Source organism: Orbicella franksi, chromosome 6 (assembly GCF_964199315.1).
Source record: "Orbicella franksi chromosome 6, jaOrbFran1.1, whole genome shotgun sequence".
In the NCBI taxonomy this organism is placed as follows: domain Eukaryota; kingdom Metazoa; phylum Cnidaria; class Anthozoa; order Scleractinia; family Merulinidae; genus Orbicella; species Orbicella franksi.
The window spans coordinates 14549156-14574065 of NC_138150.1; the positions used below are offsets into that span (position 1 = coordinate 14549156).

Sequence of the window (24910 nt, forward strand, 5' to 3'; positions counted from 1 at the left end):
CCCCAACGTGAGCCTGCTCGCAGGCTATCTTCAGTTCCCTGATCGATCAGTCGCTGGCTGGGCGCACTTGCTGTCCATATGTGAACTGGAAAGAGTTAGGTCTTCACCAGCCTGTATGTAGACTCATTGCGCGGAAAGAAAGAAGGATAAGTAAAGAGAGGTATTACATCACCAGGCAAGGAAAAAAGAGACGGTAAAAAGAACATGCGTTCTATCCTGGAAACTAGTACTATGTAGCTTTTTTAAAACGGGTTGGGTAATCCACAGTTTTAATTTTTTTTTTCGTTTTGACTTCCTATTTTCCCCCGTAGGTGGGGAGAGTGGACGTACAATAGTTGTGTATTCAAAGTGGAAGCTCATTTCCAGTACTGAAAAACTACACAACAAACGTAATAATCTTATCTTATGCCTGTCCTATTAGTAGAATAACCTTTTTACAGCAATGTAATCCAACGTGGGTGCGAGGCAATTTTGGGCAGAAAATGCAAAATTGCCCGAATTCCCCCCCCCCCCCCCTACACTGTAATGCTATGCAAATAAGAAAGTTTACCCGCGAAAAAGGCTATTCTGCTAGTATGCTAATCCAAATGGCTCATTCAGTTGGCTGAGCTATCGACGAACTTATCCACTTCACCGCGTTAGATTTTACTTTGTTGTCATCGATATCGGCCAAAACCGATCACGTAGTAAGGGCGATAGAACGCCTACGGGCAACTATCGGACGATAGCGCCCGCTCAGCGAAATCACCCATAAAATGCAGCTTTGTCCTATAGTTTTTAAATAACGATAAAAGAATTTACCCTCAGATTTAAACGGAAGAAAGAATTAAGGTTGTCCAGAAAAACGTTGTGGAGAATGTAAACATTAAAAGTAAAACCGTCTGGAAGAAACTCCGTCGAATCATATTCAGAGGCGACTCTAAAATTCACGACAAAAATTGTCAGGGGAAGCTCCTAGTGAAAGCTGGTGCTAGCGGCTGTCCTCGCTGTGCAAAAAGAACTTCACTGTGTGAGCAACTTTTCAGTCAAAATTGTTATTCTAATGGCCGATCCCTGATGCCGTGACGGACGTCGGGAAACCAAATTTGAATACGACTTGGTACGTAAATAACGTTAAATATGCAACGGTTTTCCAGTTTAAAAGGAAGGAAGAAAGTGAAGTATGATCATCGCAGTAAATTTTCCAATTTAAGCAACTGGAAAGAAGAAGCCTGAAAAAAAAAAACAGGGCTTCAACGGGATTCGAACCCGTGACCTCCGCGATACCGGTGCGATGCTCTACCAACTGAGCTATGAAGCCACACATTGGGAGCGAGGTCAATTAATTGAGTTCATATCTTCCCGTGAGTGAAATGATGTGAAGTTGAGACGGCGTTCAGCAGAGCCGCGCGGTCGCTGTGGAATACTCTTCCGAAAAACATTACTATAATTATTGTAAGCCTATTTGTCAACTTTTAGATAAGTATTTAGTATTTAGTAATAGGTATTCAGTGTAGGTGAATCGACTTCAATGTAGGCGAATCGACTCAGATCGTGTAGACGAAACGACGTCGGTCGTGGGTGAAACGACTTCGATGTAGGCGAATCGACTTGCAGACGAAACGACTTGTAGGCGAAACGACCGGCTACCTACAAAATGAGACTGAATCACAAATCGTACACAATCGAACTTCTATTAGGCGGCCATCCTCGGGGAAATGTGAGGTGGTCGCTATATAAGGGTTGAAGTACCTTGAATATTTCTAATCACGGGGTTAATTTCTTATTTCAGACCTTTATCAGTCATCGCCTTTTCCAAAACAAAGCTATAGTTCGTGTATTAAATTTTGAAATTCCCTTATCGGGACTACCAAAAGGTGGCCGCAGCTGCTTACTATAGAGGCTTGATAGAATTTTGCGCTATTTTCGCGTCGTTGTGTTCGTAAAACCTTGAGGGCGCAGTGAAGTTATCATCCTTTGATGTTGTTTCAGCCTAATTTGTGTTTTGCAGCCGTAAATTTATTTAACTAAGCTATGTTGCACCTAAGTGTCCGAAAATTAAACGTCTGGAATTTTAACGTCCAAAATTTCGTGCAAGTAATGTATTTCATCAAGGAGCAGGGGAATAGCGAGAAAAAGCAAATGGTGCAGTGATTTTCTGATCATACCGGTAAAAACAAGAAAAGAGGAATACCTCAAAGGTATTCCGTTTTTTGCAACAAATCAGTTCCAGTGGAAAGACCCGTTCTATTTTGTTTTTCTATTCAAATGGAAAGGACCCATTCTGCAATTACGAAATGTATATCAAGTTCTTAATGGTTTAATCAAATGAGTATCAGAATCGCGACGTTAAAATCATGAAAGTATTTGTTCATATTTCTAAGAAAACAATGTATAGTTTAATTTTTAAATCACTTTAGAACAAACCACGCCCAAACACATTAAAAACTGTTTTTTGTGTTGCATTTGTTTTACAATAGAGAATCGAGTAAATAAGTTCTTCGATTTTTGTCAGTACTAGTTTAACGTTAAATTATTTTTCCTTCATGATTCCCAGCATAATATCTTGAAATGGTGTTTGGCTTTCCCTTTTTGAGTTAATAAGCCCAAACTGACTTCTAATTATTCTCCAATAAAATTTCCCTCACTGCAGCGAAAACATGTCTGAAATTTTCTGTGTTACTGGTCGGGGTAAAGTAATGATATAGAGCTTTAGACTTCCCTCTTCGTGGCTTGTCATCAAACATCTGAAAAAGAAAGCCTTGCACATCTTCTAGTTTTCGTGGATCTCCCTGAAACTCTGGGAAGTATTCCTTTATGTTCGAGTGTTTGATCTTTTCCTCTAAAAGGTCTGCCTTGGTGAAGAAAAGGATGACTGACTTATGAGCAGAGAAACGGATGTTGACTATTATACTAAAAAGGTCGCATGAGTCCACAAGGCAATTCGTTATTCCGTCCTTAAATTGGTCGTAAGGTATACAACACACAAAGAAAAGAATGGATGTTGCATTTTGAAACACAGGAGATGCACACCACATAGCTGAATTGCTCCTATAATTTGGGATATTATTAATAACACTGATGTGGATAAAGTTGAACGTAAGAGGGTTGATAATCAACTTGTTCTCCGTGACGCCGCCAAGGTATTTTGCTGCTTTCGCATAGTGAGCATCCGCTTTTGTAGGCAGGTATTCCTTCAGTAAAGAAGAAAACTTTAATTAGTTACTAGAATTTATTTACATTTAAAGTTAGTTGTTACGTTGAGTATAATATTAAACTAAAGAATGTCATCCACTTATTTGAAAGTAATCAGATTTATACCTATCAATCGACACTGACATAATGTAATAGTTGAGATACAATCGGAATTAACATAAATTTATATTTTGCCGACACTGAACAGAGAACTGGGTCCAAGCATAGTGCGCAAAGATTCATGGTAAGCGAGTTTGCGAAAAATTTGTGACATTCTACGGTCTGCTGTGGTCTGCTATAAGTTGAATCTTTTTTCTTGATTTTGTCAAAATATTGTTATTGTTTTGTCGTTTTGACAATAACCTCAGAACCTCAGTTACACTGTCCCCATATATAGAAGTTTACGTGTCTGGCAGTGCTGCATGAAGTATATCGATGCATTTTTATCTATTGTGCTCTAATCCTATATATATCGCTGTGTCAATTAAAACTGACATATTGTGGGTGTCTCTGACCATCATAGCCTTTGGGTGTTTTCGGTTGTGTAATGAAGGCAAAGTCTGTTTTCCTCGGGTGTTTGACTTGAGCCCGGGCCGTCCTACCAATTTTAGCATCCCATATTTTGTAGAGTTTACACCGGAAAACAATTTACTTCAAGTTGGCAGATAAGCAGACCGGCAATTTTAAGTGTATCTACTGGTTCGGGCCCTGTTGAGATACACTATAAAGTAAGGGAATATGCAAGAGGTGACTGGCAAACGCTTATGATACCCCAGTCCAAAAGTGTCAAGAATTGGATCCAAATCCAATTTTAATGAATATGTACTAAAACCAGGAACGAACCACACACAACCAACTGATAACAAATAAATCTACTGTCAACTGCTTGCTATAAATGATGAAAATATTCGTCATTTGAGCGAGAGAATAGGGATCATAATCTCTTGCTTGAACTCAGTCTAGTGAGTAAGTAGAGTACCATATATGGCTTGTGTTTGTAGCTGATATAACGCGAGCTCTGATTGGCCAATTGTAGGGCATACCAACGGGCCGATTACAGGATTGCAAGAACAAAGCAAAAAGCCATATAACAAACAACTTATTAAGCTCGAATGTTCGGTCTTTACGAGAAACCTTGACCTTGCTGTATTGACCTGGCTATCACTCGGTCGATACATTTAAGTCTCGGTTTGATATTTTCCCGCAAAGACCTCACTCTCAGTTAATAAGTTTTCAGCATTAATTACGCGATCTGCAAGATAGCAGCTAAACAATTTACTGTTTCAGCCGTTATAACTTTTAACAGGTTAAGGCTAATCGTTTCGCCTACAAGTCGATTCGCCTACATCGAAGTCGTTTCGCCTACACGACCGAAGTCGTTTCGCCTACACGATCTGAGTCGATTTGCCTACATTAAAGTCGTTTCGCCCACACTTAAGTCGAAAATATTTTGCGAAGATAGATGAACATCACTGCCCACACGGAGCAGAGGAGTCGTATTTGATCCTATTTCCAGTTAAATTCACCGTAAAATTGTAGCGCAAATCGATTTGCTGTTGATTTAAAAGATTGCACCAAACGCGTAACACGATGCATGTAAAGTGAAATCCCGATTTTTCGAACCTCCAAGGGAAACGGAAGTTGGTTCGAAAAATCGGAGATTCCGATAAATCGGGGGTAAAATTACAGTGTTTGACCAAGAAGGGGAAACTGTCTACTGTTCGCTTCGACGAAAAAGTAGGCACGCGCACATATCATTTCAAGTTAAAGGTGAACTTTAATTCTCTGTTCTCTTCGTACATGACGAGTTCCTATTGGTGATCTTCAAGTTTTATTAGCTCGTTTGTTGATTCAGCATAGCCGCACCGTCGCTGTGGAATACTCTTCCGAAAAACGTTATTATAATTACTGTAAACCTATTTGTCAATTTTTAGATAAGTATTTAGCATTTAGTAATAAGTATTTAGTGTAGGCGAATCGACTTGAAGGCGAAACTACTTACAGGCGAAACGACCGGATTCCTTTTTCAAAGGTTTTCAAGGGTTTTCAAGGGCTGCTTGTAATTAATACGTGGTCACTAAGTGCGTGTGCGCTTCAAACGTTCTGCCATATATGGTCCCACAATATAGAGAAGGGGAGAAAGAGTTCAGGGACTGGAGTAGAGCTTATGAGTGAAGTGAGTGAAAAGTTGTTGCGGAATCTTGGAATGTCAGAATTAGGTGTTTGTCTAAACATTTCGCGAGAGACATCCTCCCTTGATGGAGACCGGCTGAACAGGCCTACAGTGATCTGGCTCACAACTCGGACCCTGCCTAGAATCTCGTGTCACAGAATTGTTCACGACACTTTAAATGTATTGAGCACACGATAATATGTGTAATAAGCTGAAATAAAAGCACTTACCAGCTGGCCAACACGGTCCAAATGTTTAAGAAAATATTCGAATGATTTCCTCTGAAAAACAAAATGATACAAACTTGGGCTGAAGCCGGCATGACGTAAAGAATGACAGAACAGGAAATAATAGCAAAACACTGATTGAGTTCATGGATCAGAACTCAAGGTGATTTTTCTATTATAGGCAACAATAGCAAGAACAAACTAACGTTACGACTACAGAGTGTGAAAAGGTCTGAAAACAAGACAGGTTCAAGGTCGTAGTCCGTCTTACAAGTTAAATATGGCGCAGAGTCACACTAAAACAACAACTGAAACCTAGCCTGTTCCAGGTGTTAGAGTGGAGGGGAGCCAACCCGAACGAGGGGGAATCACGGCACGAAAAATCGCCTTTACCGCCCGTCAAATGTGTTGTTAAAGGTTTTGTAAAGGTCGCCTTTGCACGCTTTTGACGATCTGTGACGCGAATCAAAGATCATCTGTGAATAAACCTTTACCACCAAATCAAAGGGTGAAAGGCCGTTTTTACTCACCTGTGAACGCCTGTGTTTTTAGGGTTAAAGGTGATCCTTTGATACGCCTTTGCGCACTGTCAAAGGCGGGTCAAAAGTATAATCAAATTTGTCTGCGATTCAAGTCAAAGGTTTGCTAAAGACGTGGTCGAAGATGGCTGTGACGCAGGCCAAAGGTTTGTCAAAGGTGCTCCGCGCGTTCCGCGCTCGCGCGTCTCGTCCGAACTTCTCGCTCGCGCTCAGGGGCGGGGGAGAACACTCTGCGAACACCGCGGCAAAACGTATGCGCATGCGTCAACTTCGACATTTCCGGTTTGCACGTGTTGTCTGGTTGTTCAGATTAATTTTGTTGTTCGCCTGCGGTGTTTAAGCTTGTTGTTGTGAATCAGCAGCCGCAGATGAAAGAGTAAAGGACCACAAATACAGAAAAGGTATGTAGGCAATTACTTGTTGCAATTACTGGTCCTGGAAATGTTCGCTGGACCCTTTACGAAATGCTCCGCAGTGGCCGTCATTACTGATTAGTAAGCCTTTTGTCAGTTCGTTGTTTATCGATTTTATCTAGCTTATAATACTGCGAATTTCATAATGGTAGTAATCTCACAATTTCAACTTGTTGAGCTGATCATGAGAAGCTCACTTAAAACTCAAGCTACATGTAATAGTCAAGCGCCTGCATGAAAATACACATTTTCGGTTTGGAAATAAATTTCGATTTTACTTTCAGAACTTCATGATTACAACAGCAGCAAGATTGCCTTCTTTGGCGAGTCATTCTAAATTAAATGCCAGAGAACTTTGAGGTACCATTGGATTTTCATTCAGGATGGATAGGTCAAAGGAGTCTTCAAGTTGTACATTGCCAGTAATAAGAGACAGAACACCATTACAGAACTGTGTAGCAACTCACTCATTCGAAACAATAAATTTATTAATATTTAAAATCATTTCAGTGACTTATATGATTTTCTATGCTACAGTAACATGCTTCCTTCATGTTCCACTGTTTTGCTAGCCTATCCATATGTACACAAAAGACTGTTCAACTAACTGGACAAGTTTTTAATTCACAGTATTTTAAAGTTATAGCTTTCAGATTTTAAACTACCATACTTAAACTCACTTGAAGTACATAATTTTGAAATCTGAAGGTTTACAAACATTGGCTGCTCCCTGAGGAGCCTGCTTTTTTGACCATCCACATCCCTTTGGCTTGTGCTGAAACCTAAAATTCTTCCAGAATTGATAACATCTCAGGATGCTCCATGTTGCTGGATAAATAATCCCTCCTCTCTTTGAAGTGTATTTGTTTTCTGAGATCTATTAAAAGAATGGCATTATAATTTGCAAGTTAGTTCACTGGAACTACTTTTATGTCCTTACCTTTCAAGGGGTTAAATGTGAAGAAAGGTAAAACATAATTTTACTTTATTATATAACAGAACTGACATTAATTTATATTGAGGTAAAGCTGTGTCTGCTGTTCTAGTTAAGAAACATTATAATTAATTAAACAGACTTTTTAAACTGAGTGGCCTTATACACCTTATTCCAATATGGCTGCCATTTTAGTATTCTTTTGTTTACTTGCAAATTAGCCCTTGTTGCCTCGTTCTTAAACTTGAAATTCAAAAGAATATTTTCCCTTAAACGAGGCAACAAGGGCTAATTTGCAAGTAAACAAAAGAATACTAAAATTGCAGCCATTTTGGAATAAGGTGTATGGTCTTTCAAGGAGGCCTGTATTTTAAATACAAATAAGAATAAAACAGGGCAAAGTGCCTGAAATATGCTATTGTGTACAACAAAACAAGAGTTCTTTTTTCCTCTACTACATGTACACGGTGTTCTTCACTCAATCTTGGATCTTCCTGAAGAACAGACTGCAAAATGACATTGAAAAGACCAGGTGCACTTTTGTCAGCAAACTCTTTCATCTGTCCAGGATCATACAGTGACACAGCATCACTGCTTTCATAATGATATTGCAAGGATATGAAAAATTTTCTGATCAGCTGGTCAAATGAATTTTCTGAAATTAATAGAAAAGGTAAGTATCTATTTTACTTATTTAAATAAATTATTTAAATAAATTATTTAAATAATTTTATTTATTAAATTTAAATATTTGATTCTCTGCTTGTGTCAATCATTGTCATGTGGTGGTCTTAACCCATCCTCTTACTTATTGGATTGCACGAGTACAATACCTGTATCAGAAATATAGTCTTGAAATGGTGTCTGTTACCCTTACCGGTCACCTAAACAACATTATGTTATTTTGATTGTTAACTAAGTCACTAGTCAATATTCAAACCACAATAATTATCAGTTTTCCAAATCATTAAAAGAATGAGACTTGAATACTTGTGAAAAAGTAGTTTGTGGCAAGTCTGATGCAGCATTTTTTCTTGGCTAAAAGACTCTTCAGATAACTCTTCCCAATCATTGCCATAATGATTGAGAAGTCCTCTAAATCCTTCTCATTAGTGCTTATGACTTCAACTGAATGATGAAATTTACGATATTGTAATTGACCATGTGCAATACATGTAAATATTGATAATCTGTTTGAATGGGTTTTGGTCAGATGGTGTTATTACAGTGTGTCATGGATTGTCATGATGTCAAACAATTATCCTTCAAAATACTTGTATCTTGTATGTCTTGTATCTTTTCATTTCAGGTAAGTGATACTAACCTGATAGTTGAGTTAAGTCATGGATTGCTGTTGTCATCCTGTTACAAACTGTTTTATCCACTGTAACTTCACCATAGCAATTTATTTTTACTACCCCAAATGATGTTTGTATTTCTGCCATGGATGCTTGCTGGCTTTTTGGGTACTGCAGGTCTATTCCACAAGCCTCCTCTAGACATTTAAGTCTTAAGAACAGCAATTGGAAATGGTTCTGAACTTTTTGGAGGCCTTCGTTACTGCTGTGTTGCTGCTTTAAGTTGTTGTGTAGTCTTAAAATTGGTAAATTGCAAGATCTAAATAAAAATTTTAAAAAATAAAAATAAACATATTAATGATGAGTTTGTTTGTATCCAGATACTGAAAATGGATGTCCAATAAGCATATCCCCCACTAATGAAAAATGGAGTAGGTGAATTTTTAGTGAAATGTTTCATAAAGTGGGTGTCCATAGGGTTCCTGGACACCCCTCTAACTGAATCCTCGGTGTGGAGACAACATTGCAGTACTACTGAATTTCGATAAGTATATGTCAAACTGACATTAATTTTAGACAAAACTATTGGTACAAGTTTATGGGTTTGGTCTTAGGAAAAATAAGTTTGTCAAGTGGCATAAAGTTCTTGTTTTGCTGTCTTTAAAATTATTATTTTTCTTTAAATTCGTTTGGCAATTAATTTTTCGAAATAATATTTCCCAGCTTCTGTGCTACCTTTTCCTTTCCAAAGTATACCAGTTTTAGAATGAACCGCCTGAGGTGGCTTTTTGCTACCTGCACCCCAACAATGAATTTTAGTGAAGCCATTGACCGTACTGTACTGTACTCAAGAAGAGTAAAATAAAAATGTGAGGTACATTAAATGCAAAACACTCCAAAATCAGTAGTGTGAGATAATTTTATAGGTACCTTTTGAAGTTTGTCATCTGAGGTCTGTTTATTTCCATCTTAGTGGAGAACCATACATGCGTAAGACTTGGATCATTTAACACGAAATATAATTAAATTTAAAATGAATTTTTTTTGGTATCATGTCTATTTTGCCGCAAATTTTACAAAATTTGATACAAACAACTTGTTTATTGTTTCAACAAAAATCTTTGAAAGAGTATGCTTTCCTTTTCCTTAATTTCATTTAATTTGCTGGTAAAAAGATTCCGAAAATCCTTACAGCAATCCAAGACAGTGCGAACCTGCGTGTCAATTGTAATTAACCGATGTCTAATTAACTGACCTGCCAGTAGTTCGTAACACCGGCGGCTTCTAGTCAGGATGCGAGGTAAACCTTGTTTCTTCGTCCACTCTGGCACAGCATTTGTAGCACCACCTTGCACCCGGCTTGTACCCATGACATGTTGCTCCTATGGCATCCAGGACTGCAAAAAGTCTCGCAGGAATCCGCTGCTTCCTAACGCCTCGCGAATGGTTTTCTCTAGGAACCGAACATCTGTTGTTGCTCGTCCGTATTTCGTCCCAGTGAACACGGCAAACTGTTGAGCCCACTTGAGTTCGGCAGCTCTGGTTAAATCTTCAGACAGAAAATATTTTTTGCCGGCACATTTACGCCTGCTTTTGTTGGCTTTCCCACATTTTTCTGCGAAGGAACCGCACAACCAAACCAACGCAACAAGGAGAACTACGTAAAAAAAAAAATTGCTCTCGTCGAGCGCGAACGCGCCCGAAATTCTCTCATATTTTGTTGTTGGTGCAAACACCAAACCCCTGGGTGCAAGGGCTTGAAACTTAAATGAAAAATAAACTTTTCAACGAGACAAACCTTTCCCCTACTTTCTTTTGCTAACTCTTACTTTTTGTTTTCAAACTTAGCGGTACGGGATTTTATCTTGTTTACATTGGGTTTTAATACGTAACCGGAAATGCGTAATTTACCGGAAGCTCAAACTTGTACTCATGCGCAGTGCGTTTTACCGAGGTGTTCACTCTGCCCGCATGGCACTTTTTGTGTATCTGAATCATCCAACAAAAAATGACGTCACATCCGGTAAAAAAGAGCGCTGAGCGGCAAAATCAAATTTGAACATGGCATAATCGTTCTCTCAGTAAGTAAAATGGTAATATTTTGCAATCGACCGGATATTTTTAACGTTTTATTTGGCCACGATAAACAAAATTTTGTCTTCTTCCTCGTCATATCAGTTTGTTTGAAGGACAGGGTAATTATTTATTCAAAAACACGCTGTTTTGAAGGCGTGTTTTTTACGAAATGTCGCCATTTCTTCCTCGCTGAATTCCACAGGAGTCATCGTTTGTGTGGAAATAATGAATTCTAGGTAAGTTGCACTCAATTCAAATATCCTATTCTCTTAGGTAGGCATTACACTAAGAAAAATGCACAGTGACAGGTTTCTAGACATGGGGGGACCTTATTAACAGAAGCGCCTTTTTTAAAATTTACTGTTGCCAAACACTCGAGAGTACTTGAGTGCTGTTAATTGTATCACTGCAAGAATAGACCCACACACATAACGTGCTTTGCAGAACTTTCTTGCCGATCGACACTAACACAAACTCGTGTGTTTGCTCATGACTCAAACTGATGCCATAAAATATGTTACGATTGGTTAAGAACCTTAAACAAGATATGTTTTCCCTAACCAATCCCTTAATTGATAAACGCTTCGTTACAGGCAGGCCGTGAGCCCCTTAAAAAAAAAGCAAGAGGATTAGTTTTAACGGCGATTAAGTAATTTGGACATGTCGTGGTTTTTTCTCATTTATAATCAAATTTATTTTTCCGTTTCAACAGCGTTTGACGTCAGCAGCGCTAAGTTCCAATACCCCCCCCCCCCCAACTGAGGTCAAGCACGCACCTTTAATTTCTTCAAACCCTCTCATTTGCCCTGTATGCAGACCAAGTTCCTCATCTATTAATCCCTGTCATATTGGCAACCCATTTTGAAAGGTTACTAAAAAATTGTGCATTATATTTCAGTGTGCTTTCTCTTTGTAATCTTACATCAAGATATTTCAATCCCTAAGGAAACGAGAGAACACTAGCAATACTGACAATTTTCAGTAATTCATCACTTTCAATATGCCATCTAAACAAATTGTTCGTAAACAGTAGTGAAATTTCATGCCCCTACACCTAGCCATAAAAGGAAGTCTGGGAACAGGCAATAGCAACAGTGACAGTGCCAGGCTGGTGAATTTTACAAGCTAATGAACTCATGTCTAACAATGATGGGTGATGATGAAGCATGGTGCAGTGAAATTGAAGAATCAGACTGTGAGTGACAGTGATAGAGTCAGTGTCGTGAGAGTGATGCTAGTGTCTGTGACCTTGGACCAGATCAGCAAAGAAAAGGTTTTGTACTAGAAATTGACAGAGAGCAACAAGTTTGTGCTAAAAAACTGAAGAAGCTGGCTCAGCCCAGTCTTAAAGCCAGCATCTACTTACCGTACTTGTCAAGAGTTCCTGACTTGTGTATGTGGGAAGGCTCTCTGTAATGACCTATATGGGGAGGCTCAGCTCACGATGAGTACCTTTTTCAGGCTTCAGGTATAAAATTAATAAAATAAAAAATTAATAAATTAATAAAATTAATGATAGGGATTTCACAAGTTGAGGTGTATGAAAGGGTAGGAAAATCTGTCATTTAGGGATTCCATTCCTCTGGTTCTAAAATGTTGTTGAAAAGCTCTCATTTACTCTCCTCAGCCAGAATGAAGAGATTCTATAATATTATTTATTAACTTCTTTCCAAGGGAATAGAAAAGGGATGCAGTATTCTTAAATAGGTTTGTTAAAGGGGTACATTTACCCTTTTGCAATGTAAGGTTGACAAAAGAGGTGCCATTTCTATCAAAATGGTACAAATGTATACAAAAGGGTAAGGGGTAATGGACCTTGAGATAAGGCCTTTCCATTTAAAACTTTGTAGAATCCCATAAATTATGTCATTGTTTCAATGACTCACCCTAAGTGGGTATTATGCTCATTACCACCTTAATAAACAAGATATATTAAAGTATAATTTTTACCTCCGCTTTAAACTTTTCAAACCTACAGTTTGTTTTCACTTTCAGAGAGGTTCTTAAATTCACAAGCACACCACCCACCCTCCTCAGCCCCAATTCCTACTCTCCCATAGCCAGGATCCCATTTCAACCCTCCAATAAATCAGTAATTTTTTTTCTAATTTTGGTCTGACTTAGATTCATCTCCACTCAGCCATGAAAGCAATGGTGGTAGATTTCTGTATATTTGTTGGTCTAGTTCACTATTGTTCTCAGATTCCCACCTCCCTTTTGACAGAATTAAATTCCATTAAAAAATAAACTACAGTAGTCTAATCAAATTAATGCAGAGGCAAACATTGAACCAGAAAATACTATAATTTTGGTATGAACGATACCAAAGTATAACTTACATAATTAATATCACATCTTTTCTATTGTAATTTAAGACAGTGCAGCTACTAATAGATTGACCACAAAAACCTAAAAACATGACTTTAGAAACACAGGTAAGTGAGAATATTGCCAGTTTTGCTTTTGCCACCAACCACTCTGCTTTTAAAAAAAAATACATGGAAGATAATGACAAAGCAATAACAAAACCAGCCAACCAACCTCTGGCAATTCAATAAACACACCAAATTCCCCTGCAAAATTCTCTTCAACACCTTACAGTACATGTTAATGTCAGCAGCATAAATTCAACTCAATGATTTGGCATGCTACTATCATCAAATGTTTACCCCTTGATTCAGAAGTTTTAGGAGTATCAAATAGAATTCCGCTATAGATTACAAATGCTGTTTACCTTAACAAATATTTGCATTAATTCTGGAGATATTTAAGTTTAAAATGTGTAAAATATATGCAAATGAGAGGACTGATGATGTCATACACCAAACCCAATATTACATCAAGTGCAGACCATATATACAACAGAGATCATTGAAACTTGGTAGCCTTATAGTTCTACAGGCAACACACTAAAAATATGTTCCCAATTGGCAACTCAATCTTTTCCAGTCCCCTCTAACCCAATTTCAATAATGCAGTGATTTTCAGCTTGAAAAACATTAATCAAGGCCATGAGGTGGGCAGAAAAGCCTAGAATATCAGGGAAGCTCTGAAATGCAGTCTGTTGCCATGGTAACAAAACTGTTAAGCTCATATTATGTAGCACATCTGCAAATTGCATCGTAATAGCACTGTCCCCACTGGAGCCCATGGTTCAGTAGTTTACTTGGACAATAAATTTCATAACTTTCCTGGGGGACTGGATGATCTAAATGGTATGTGGGAGACTCCCAGAATATTTGCAAGAATGTATGACTATCTCTTCACAGGTATTCATTAATAAATAAATAAATAAATAAATAAATAAATAAATAGACAGTAACACTACTAACATGATTGAGTTTGGAAAATATATATTTTTAGTTTATGTTATTTTGAGAAATTCCCCTCTCCCATCTAACATGCTGATCTTCTTTAATTTGGTACTTGAAATTGATAACAAGGATGCTACACCTTGGCAACTCGTTGGCCAGGATCTATTGCACAGTCTTCACATCAGATAATGGGTCTGTACATATTATTTATGTATTTGTTAAACAGAGATCTCCCCATCCCATCCCTATGGAAATTCCAATTTTTATTAATACTTTTCTTTAAAAAGTTTGGCTTTTGAGACCCTCCCCATCCCTGGAATTTCCAATAATCTCCTTGGGGTGGGTATGGACATTTTCTAGAACCACACAATAAAACAAATAAACAAACTTTAAGATAAAATGTTGAAGTATAAGTCAGTGGGACATATATACATTGATCAACTTATAAAGATATGATTGATCATTGCAACGTACTATACACAACTTAAGCAAAGGTGAAATTATAGCCTGAAAAAAAAATTAGGTGTGAACTGGATTCTAATCCATGACTTCTGTGATAACGGTGTGATAACTTAATTAATTAAAGTTCTATGCTACAACATACCAAACTGCTAATTTATTATGAAGTGACACAGCTAAAGGAGAGTTGTCAAGAAATCAACTTTTTTGTGAATTCTAAGATCAATATGAGTCTTCTAAATTTAAGATTATTATACCTAACAAAAGACAAACAGTAGGCCACTGCACTGTGTGCTCTACACACTCTTCCAGGCAGGATAGTAATACATATACATGCACTTTTTTTTTGTTTGGAATATACTGTTACTGCATGGTCATACAAGAGGTACTAGTTGCTGCTGAGTAGTCTTAAAATAAGTGAACTAAGTATGACAAAATATAATGTATATTAAATCTGCACCAGTTCAGTACAATTTAATACCAAATTTTAATCAGCCGCAAAAAAAAATTGTTAGCACCAGATATTACATGCACTTTGTGAAGGCTTCTGGAGGGGTTATACTTTTATAAAGTACCTGGCAGCAAGTACTATTTTGATTTACTAAAGCAAGACTGTAGTAACTGCTAAGAAAATGTGTTTTGTACATCCCAGAAAAATTGGGTGGGGGTCAGTGCAGACGTCTTCACAAAAGTTAAACTCTTATCCTATTTATGACCATAATCTGTGATTTTCCCTACCGCTTTTGACTGTTGCGACTGCTACAGTTGCCCTAAACATAAGTTTTGAAGGACTTTTGTTGATGGTCTTATCAATAATGATGAAAATTGAGGTAGCTTATTCTAAAAAAACATAACAAATTAAAGACTAGAGGGCAAAAGCCTTACCCTAGAGTATTTATGACCAAAACAGCTGAATAACCATACCCTTTGGGGCTGCACAGCTGTATATAGCACATAGAGGAGAGTCCCCCCCCCCCCCCCCCCCCCCACCTACCGCTGGAGCAGGAATCAAAATATTATTGCCTTGATGACATAATAAAGATAAAATCTCAAAATAATCAAGAGTTACATATATGCATGGGACTTCACTAACAAAATGATGCCTGTTGCTTGCTGTAAATTGTATATAAATTACTCCTACAATGTGCCAGAATTCTGTTAATCTGGTCACCAACAGGTCACAAAAATCTGACTGTATAATTAATAAATAAGAAAATGACCGACTGAGCTTTTGTTTGAGCCAGAATAGAGTGGCCATAATAACTAGGTGGCTGTGTTAACGGGGGTGGCTGTATGGTGAGGTAAATTCCACAGTAGTGATAAAGATGACACTCTCAAACATCAGTACCCATAAAGAGTTTGGGCAGTATATTTCGCATAATCAGTTGGAAGAGGAAGAGGGAAAATGGAAATAAAATAGAATGGCTCTTGTGTACCAGAGACAACCCTTTCCCTGAGTTACCCTGGCAGAGCTAACTTTTCACAAAATTCAACCAACTGTTTACACGAGGATGACGAACCAGACTTGGGGGTGAGACAATTCAGGTGGGCAAGTTGACTTGCCTTGGCAGCTAAAGTAACCAACAACTTTTCTTTGAGTATACATAAACACTTTGGCTTGCCTAACTGGAACAACTCTCGGCATGGCGAGTGTCACGTAATGCCTAGATTTAAGATTTAAAGCAGCAATTTGTATCAAAGAGGAGAAAATTAACTCAGCAAAACCCACTCTGATCAAATGAGTGAGGGAAACTTAAACAAAGAGGGATAGTTGCACATTTGATTATTCAATAAGAGTTACGAATAATCATGCAGGGTCAACTTTTACTTGGCCTACATGGGCTACATTTTCTCATACAAACACTTGATAAAGTTGCCTCAGGGGGAGGGTTATCCCGGGTACCTGAGACCATACAAATGGGACCTGTGTTGCCTCAAAGAACACCCCCACGATTTTCAAAGGGGAAGGTCCATAAACAAGACCTTAACTTAGGGCAGCTTCCATGGCAGATTCCCTCTGATGGCTTGGATTTGAATAATTGATTTAATTACTTTTAAAGAGGACTAGAAGTTAAAAATCTTGCTCGAATTTCGATCCAGCGAGGCATAAGTTTCCATGCCATGAATCAAGTTTTTACTGGGCGTTTTAAAAGCACTCACCGAAGAGAAAGAGACTGATGACCCCAAACTACCGATACATATGTACTGTATCTTACTGAAAACAACAATCTTCAACGAGAGATGTAGGAATGTGGGATACTGATCTTCAGCATGCGATCCAGCTTGTCTCTTCTACCAATACACGAGCCAAGAGCAACAAAAGCTCTGGTGACAGCGACTTTCGGAGCTAAACGGCTTCTGTTAATTATGTTCCCGTAGTACACAGTGCAAACTATGGCCAGCAATACTTCATCCAGGTTGTTGTTAACATTATAGGCTATTGCACTTATTGTTATCACTAAATGACGAACAACAAGAACCAAAAGTCGGAACAACACCAGTTTTGCAAATGTGTAAAATTCGCCCGACGATGACGGAAGGCTCTCCGTTATTTTGCTTCAAAACAATAATAAACTTTTCTCTTTTCCCAAAATTTGTGCTTCAAAAGTCGAAGTAATGTGTCTGCAACATCCTTCCATGCTCAATATAAAATGAAACGAAACTGATGGTTTACAAATAGAGGGAAATCATGAGTAATCGAAACGCCATTTTCTCGCTTTGTGAAGCGAGTCGCGAAGCGGAGTTTAAACCGGATGTGACGTCACTTTTTGTTGGATGATGCCTATACGAAAATTTCAGGAGTCTTCTGCCCCGCCCCTGCTCGCGCTCCTCTTTCGCGATTCACGACCGTTGATCACGTTTCGCGCTATCCACATCTTATATGCATTTTTCTGCTTGCTACACTAGCTTTGTAGCACCGCATACAAAGGATGCAATCATATCCGTACTCTTGTTTTATGTCTGACAAGTTTTGAAGATTATGTCAGCTTTAATAAGGTTATTTTGTACCAAAACTCTTGACAAATGTAAACGGAAAAGCGGCCCGGAAAGATCATTGCACCTGATTTTAGGAAAATAAATATACTCAACTTAATTCATCTCAGTTTTAATTTTTTTTTTTCCCGTTTTTATCAAGAATAAATACCTTCAAGTACCTTACATAAATGTTTTGGGCTTCAGATTTCAAAAAGCCACGTTACAGGCTTGGTTTCAAACTACACGTAATGCGACTGATCATGAGGAAAACATTGTTCTATCTATCGTGAAAACAACAGTCAACAAATTTTCCATGGTATAAAGCGCATTTATCTAACATTGAACTGACTACTATGGCTAAATTCTCAGTTCCTTAAATTTACTAGACCAGACTAGACAATAGAGAGGATAACCGCAAAATTTCAGGAAAGATATGGCAAACTTTGCACAAAAGTCAACTAGTGTAAAAGCCTCCTTTCCAGATGGCACGTACAGTCCGTTGCATTGAACTCCTAATGTTTTGGCAATTCTCCTTCTCTGCTGCTTGCACTTGCTAATTCTTGCATTATAAGTGGAATGGAATACAATGTTTTCCACTTCTTTCTCATCAAAGTGGTTAAACTGCCTTGTTTGGGTCTGAATCCCCATGCTTTCTAGGGAAGACACATTTTGACAAAGTCTAAGACGTTGACGAAATTAATCAATGCATCTTCCCTGGATAAGTCCATCCTGTCAACCATTGCTTGTCCGCATTTTTCTAAACAGAAGCAAACAGACAAAAACATTGGAAATGAATATTAAGGGTGAATCTTGGCATTCTATTCCTTAAAGTTAACCCATGGTTTTTGCTAATATCACATTAATAAAACGTGACCAATCAGATCATTACTCCTCCTCCGAATAGTTTGTGCTTCTGTCAATAGCAAATATGTATTTAATGTTACCGCAGATTTGGAATTTTAATCTTAAACTCAGTCCACTAACAAAAGAACGGTGAAAATAGTCTTGTCTGTAGTCCATAAACATATTTTTGCTCACGCGGTTGGTCTAAACGCATCACGTGACCGAATAAGCCCCAGGTAAAACCGGGCAAAATATGAGTAATATTCCTCATTTTCAAAAAATCCAATGTGTTGCGTGATATACTTGACTGAGGATAATTAACACAATAGCTCCATATTTTGACTTTAAAAATATGTAAGGATATATGTCTTTGGCATTACGTGCTCCTCAAAGCTCACGGTTTTCCTTGAGCTTTGCTCCCAGAAAACTGTTTGCTAATCTGGGAACTGGTACTGTCTGTGGACAAATATTCTCATCAGAGTGCATAACACTTTTCAGAGAAATGCATGAGTCAAGGATAGAAGAGGGGACTCAATTGGTAGCCTTTTTTGTATTTCTCTCCATTCTACTTAGAGATTTGGTCACACAGATATGTCATTAAGAGCCAGTTTGACAAGCTAATTTCACCAGCTGAACAAGGGCTTATCCCCAGCTAGAATTTCATAAGAGAACAAAGACTTGGGGTCATTTTAAAAGTGCACAGCTTGGCACGAATAAACAAAAAGCTTAAAGCCAGTTTACCAGTCCATCTGTCTGCCTGTCTCTTACAGACATCTCACAACAAAGATCTTATATGGTTGCAAAATAGCAATCTAAAAAACCAACAAATCTGACATGAACTGTGACAAGAAATGAGGAATACACACACCTTTGGGAATATTGCTGTTCCTGTGTAATTTCCACACTACTTGTACACTTTTTTCCACTGAAAAAAATTCCTGAAATTAAATAATTTAACATGAGACATGCCTGCATGGAATCGCATAGCTGTTGCATTCATTGAAACAAAAATCCAGTGCAAGATGATGAATACAACCACTATGACTCCCAGCAGCCGCATCTCATAGAGGGAAATGGCTATTATCCAGACAAATTTGCCAACAAAATTTTAAATTGAGTAAAGCAAATGAAGGTCTTTGTCAATTACTTTTACTAAGTTATTATCAAATCCTCTACACCTTAAATTCTCTACTGATCCCATCAATAGTTATGAATTAATCATATTATTAATTTTGCTTGAAAAAATTTGGTTTGGAAACCTGATGGCCAAACCAAAACAGTTGATATTGCAGACAACCACACAAAATTTAGATGTAAAACTCAGCTTTTACCAATCAAAAACCAACATTTCCTGAGACTGGGTTGCAAACTTTGATTCATTTTCCAAAAAGATTCCCATCCCTTGCATGTTTTCAACAACATTTTAATTTCTTAATTTTTGTCCAGGTGAGCCAGTTGATGTATTTGTCCCATAAGAAAGACAACATTTCCTCACTCAATGTCCTTAAATGAACCAAAAAGAAACAACTTTTTTTCACAGAGTGATGAGACTATAATAAAAATGATCAATTAAAATAACATTAATAAATTATAGCCAGGTTTTTTAAATCTATTGATATACTTTCTTTGCTGGAAAAAGATATAAAAAGTTGTGGCTGAAGAAGTTATAAGATGGTCTATGCTACAAAATATAGAAATAACAAATGAATATTCCAGCCTTTTACTTACCAAAATGTTGTGATGTTTGCACACTTTGGAGCACTGCATGATTAAACTGCATCTGAGTTGATTATGAACTACAGAGTTGCATATTGTATCCTCTCCCAATTTATTCTGTTAATATCTTCAGTTCTCCTAGAATGGTTAGCTGAAGGATAAAAACAACATTCATAAGGAAATTTCCACTAGTCAGTTTTTAATTGGCATTTAATTGTCTACTGCTCAAAAGACCAAGACATGAAACTCTAAAACTATTGGTACTGTCCAGAGAGGTCACATAATAATATTATTATGAGGTCAGCTTTTTAATTTGCAACTAATGGCAAGTTTGATTTTTATCAAACATTGTAACAATTTCACCCACTAAAGATAAGCTGGATTATGTGTACTAAAGACATCCATGGTCGAGTGTCGATCGATACCCTTGATCGATACTCTCAATCGACACTCGATCAACACCTGATCGATACTCAATCGACACTCCATCAACACTCAATCTACATTTCTATTACTCAGTTTTGCAAATGTCACAGGGTAGGTGCATTTGATCACCTGGTATGACACCATTCTTAGCCCAGGAGACAGTTCAAAATGTCAAATGCCTGGCAATTTCATGGCGGGTGGCCAGGAGATAGTGGAGTTCGAAATGACTGATCCATAAACCTGATTCAACAAATATCAAAACATATTTTTACTACAGTTGCCACTGATCTCGCAAACTGATTGTCATCACAGTGGTCAAAATTTGTTGTGGACTCACTCAGCTGTGTTTCACAAGTCCACAACATTTTGGCCACTCTGATGATGCGTATCATTGTCAATAAGAGTGCGGACCACGCTAAACCACATTCGATTTGTTAAATTCACACTAGTGAAGTCATTTATCAACATCAATGAACAAACATCATCATAATTTCAACTGTGGCAACAAACAGAGCTTTTTTTCAATAGAATGGTAACTAGAGACAAAAGCAAAAACTTATCCATAGATTAAATTTTCAGAGTCAACAACTCTTTCAGTGGTATAATTAACATAATAATTAAGTCAGGTCGAGATGGTTTGTCATGCATGGCTGACTGAGTTTTTCCTTCAATGCAAATTTCCTTTACATTTACATGAGCTTTCTTTCAAGGGAATTGCTTAAGCTCAGAAATTACCAGAGGCATTGTGCCCAACAATTTCTACGAAGATAGGGTTAAGTTTAAGCTTAATTATTAAGTTACGTTTATTTCAAGCACTGATCATGCTAAAATCTATGCTATGACGGACACTTCAATTTAATGCACAAGACTTGACTGAGTAACGAAAAAAAATTACCTTTGTCAACTTTTGTAAATAAGTATATGTGAATTGAAAATAAAGTCTTGTCTTTTCTTAACGAAGAGCTTTGCCGATGAACTGAGATTCAGTCAAGTGCAATTAATCTTCGACCAAAATGTTTTCGCCGAGGATCTGTCCTACTATGAATATACGCAATTCATAGCTCTTTATTCCTTTATGTAGCCATTGCTGCGTTTAATTTACTTTTTCAACTCTGTTATTCTCTGAACATTGAAAACAAATGAACGAAATTCAAAGACTTACCTTTCCTGGTCCAAAAAATTTCACCAGATCCGCCATAATGAAGCCAAATGAAGAAAAATGCCTGCTTTCCTCACAGCCGACTTTGTTGACCTTTAGTCTCTCTCTGATTGGCCAGAAAAATGCGGGAAGCCGCTGGCAGCCGCGTTTTTCCCGCCGTTTTCGAGCTGTTTCCTTGTGCCACCCCCAGGTCAAGTGAAAACTTTTTTATTAAAAAAATACACATTGGCAAGAAAGGAAGCTTTCGTTTAATCGTTAAAACAGAAAAAAATACGAAAACGCAGGCTATTAGGGCGTTAAAAGAGGAGTCGCAGGATATGGCCATATTTGACCTCGCCTTTGACATGACATGACGTAGGATCAAAGTTGTACAAAGCCGTGGTGTCTTTGAACGCCTTTGACATAAGCGATCAAAGGTATGCAAAGCCGTGGTGTCTTTGAACGCCTTTAACGCGTATTAAAACTTAAGTCAAAGTTATTGACATGTTTGACCTCACCTTTAACCGGGATCAAATGTATACATGTAGCAAATCCATAAGATATTTGATTCCTCCTTTAACGTGGGTCAAAGGTGGAGTCAAAGTTAACATCACATTTGCCCTCTTCTTTGTCATGGATCAAATGTATCGGCAAAGCCACGACAGTTTTGACATACATTTGACGCACGTCAAAGTTTGGATCAAAGCTATAATCATATTTGACCTCGACTTTGATCAGGATCAAATTTAGAGTAAATCCAATTTTTCGTGCCGTGAATGAAGGTAATGAGAAGAAAAACGTGGGGCTTTCGTCCACAGACCCCCTCGTTCTCGCGTTGCCTCGTTCCCCTTTTGCTTGCCCCCACAAACCGAGAGCCTGATCTGGAACAGGCCAAGGAGAGAGAGAGCCAGAACGACAGCCAGAACTGGACTAAATGGAAACTCATTTAGTGGTGGCCTCTGCGAGCTGAGACATTTTTAGCCTTGCAAAAGAAATGGAGACTCCCAGAAGGCCGTCGTCGCGCAAAAATTCGCGACGGCCATAGCCATGGAATTTGATCAAGGACTACTTGCTATGCCCCCGTGTTTTGACGAAATGACCCACGTGGAGGATGCTACATCAGATTGCGGACAACTAAGTTCATGCATTGGGTAGATATTTGCATGAAAAAAGTAATTTTGTTGATACCGTGACTTGTCGAATAATGAAGCAACAGCTCAACGTTCGGCTTTCGAGTTGTGTTAATATGCATAGCATTTTGCTCATAAAAACCCGATACACCTTCCAACAGTGAGTGCGGAGTAGCCTCATGCAGTGCGAAGTAGCCTTATAGCAAGCGTAATATATAACCTCATACAGATCAGATCAATAAACATTCTTATCAGTTGAAATTCTCCTCTTCTGTCGTACGCATCTTGAATTGCTTTATCCATCCAAAGACTCTTTATACTATCAAAGTAGCTCATAAACTTCTCTGTGTCGATGTGTTGAGGCGCTTGGAAATTCAAGATCCTGTCTTCGTGCTGTTGGTTCGAAGGATCTTGCCATACTAGTCTCAGCTCCCTTCGTGCATTAGCCAGGACCTTCATTCCCTTGAGGATTTCGCCATAAACTGTGGGACGAAATTCATTTAATTCATCGTTGTCGAAATCCTCGCCATACAAGATGTTTACTTGCGTTAGAAACGTGCTTTTACCGCTTCTTGGGGTCCCCAAAAGCAAGACGTTTCTCTGGTTACGATACCGAACTCTATCTTCAGCAATTTGTCTGTCTATTTCCCTCGATCGTAATTCTGCTTCGCTGATAAGGCAGCCGCAGTAAGCTTCGTACAACCGGCAGGTTTCTTTTACAGGTCACAGGTCACAGGTCACAGGTCACAGGTCACAGGTCACAGTCAAAACACTCAGTAAATTTCGCGATGTAACAATTACTGAGATTCCCGAGAGGTTTATCGATGTTTCCATGCAACAAACCCTAACTAAAAATGTTATACTCTATAATTTTAATGAAAAAATTTCTAGGGGTGGTATATATACGAAATGAGTTGAAATATAGTTTTCAAACGTATAGTGTTAATATATTTTATCGTAATAAGATAATTCATTATGATAGTTTTATTTCTACATATATATATTTTTTAAATCTATACAACGAGTATGTACTAAACAGAAACAAGAGGGTCCCCTATACCTACTCTGAAAACAATTTCACGCATGAGTAATCGGCCTTTTCACGCATCGCAAAAAATTCGAAAGCAGCTTCACGTTAACAGAAAAAATCACTTTTCACGTAAAAATGCAAAGGCTAAATCATGTGTTACATAAAAATACAAATTCTATCCACGTTTCGCAAAACATACAGAACCCTCCATTTTGATGCATCGAAATGCCGTGTGCATGTGTGACACATCGTGACAGACTAGATTCTAGGTCCTCCTGGTACACTGTCGCTGTGTTTAGTTCTCAGCTGCGTGGAATGGACAGGTTTTACATCTAGTTTGGTGTAGTTTACGAGCTTTAATGACGCTAAAATCTCCAAAAAAAGTGAACAATTATTCCCGCAAAAGTCGTTGGTTCACAAATCACGCGTAAGTAGATGCATAATTCACGGATCAGTGTAAGCCTCTTTCGTTTTCATATTATATTGAAAGGCTAAAAACAATTTATGTTTTCAACAGTTATAAGTCTTAGCTTTCTTTGGATCAATTTTTTTTTTTAATTTCAGTGCTACAAATGATTTCCCCTACGCGCTTTTTTTTTCAAGAAAGAGCTCTTATTGTTGCACTTGGGACGCACTTGTATGCATCTGTTTTATGATGTTTTTTGTTGTTGTTGTTGTTGTTTTCATTAAAATTATAAAGTAAAACATTTTTAGTTAGGGTTTGTTGCATGGAAACATCGATAAACCTCTCGGGAATCTCAGTAATTGTTACATCGCGAAATTTACTGAAAGTTTTGATTGTGACCTGTGACCTGTGACCTGTGACCTGTGACCTGTGACCTGTGAAAGAAACCTGCCGTCGTACAACCGTTGTTGCCAGCTTGACATGACTGTAAAATAGACGACCCGTATAGGTGATTATACTGTAGCTAACCGTGCAATACTTAGCCTTTGATAACTGCAGTAAACATAGACTTCCCAGCCTAGAATAGATGGCTTCTCGTGTACGACCGAAGCCGGAAGTGACGGAAATATTGTAAACGA

The 24910-nt window shown here is 38.0% G+C and overlaps 2 protein-coding genes across 2 annotated transcripts; both read right to left on the reverse strand.

Moving 5' to 3' along the window:
* Positions 1-2283: 2283 nt before the first annotated feature.
* LOC145490283 (guanine nucleotide-binding protein subunit alpha-13-like) lies at positions 2284-23535 on the reverse strand. The gene is made up of 3 exons (XM_081469411.1): positions 23088-23535; positions 5578-5627; positions 2284-3173 (listed from the first exon to the last, which is right to left on the reverse strand). The coding sequence occupies exons 1-3, from the start codon at positions 23293-23295 to the stop codon at positions 2598-2600; spliced, it is 834 nt and encodes a 277-aa protein (XP_081325537.1). The 5' UTR covers positions 23296-23535; the 3' UTR covers positions 2284-2597.
* Positions 7814-9550, reverse strand: LOC145490284 (uncharacterized). The gene is made up of 2 exons (XM_081469412.1): positions 8785-9550; positions 7814-8115 (listed from the first exon to the last, which is right to left on the reverse strand). The coding sequence occupies exons 1-2, from the start codon at positions 8903-8905 to the stop codon at positions 7814-7816; spliced, it is 423 nt and encodes a 140-aa protein (XP_081325538.1). The 5' UTR covers positions 8906-9550.
* Positions 23536-24910: the final 1375 nt, after the last annotated feature.

What these genes read in the sequence shown, in the direction of transcription:
- LOC145490284 (XM_081469412.1), bottom strand. Translation starts at nt 8,905, where the DNA reads ATGGCAGAAATACAAACATCATTTGGGGTAGTAAAAATAAATTGCTAT. An exon ending in TGACTTAACTCAACTATCAG is followed by an intron (nt 8,116 to 8,784) that starts GTTAGTATCACT and finishes TATTAATTTCAG; the next exon opens with AAAATTCATTTGACCAGCTG.
- LOC145490283 (XM_081469411.1), bottom strand. Translation starts at nt 23,295, where the DNA reads ATGAAGGTCCTGGCTAATGCACGAAGGGAGCTGAGACTAGTATGGCAA. An exon ending in AAGAGGAGAATTTCAACTGA is followed by an intron (nt 5,628 to 23,087) that starts TAAGAATGTTTA and finishes TTGTTTTTCAGA; the next exon opens with GGAAATCATTCGAATATTTT. An exon ending in TGGACCGTGTTGGCCAGCTG is followed by an intron (nt 3,174 to 5,577) that starts GTAAGTGCTTTT and finishes TCTTTACTGAAG; the next exon opens with GAATACCTGCCTACAAAAGC.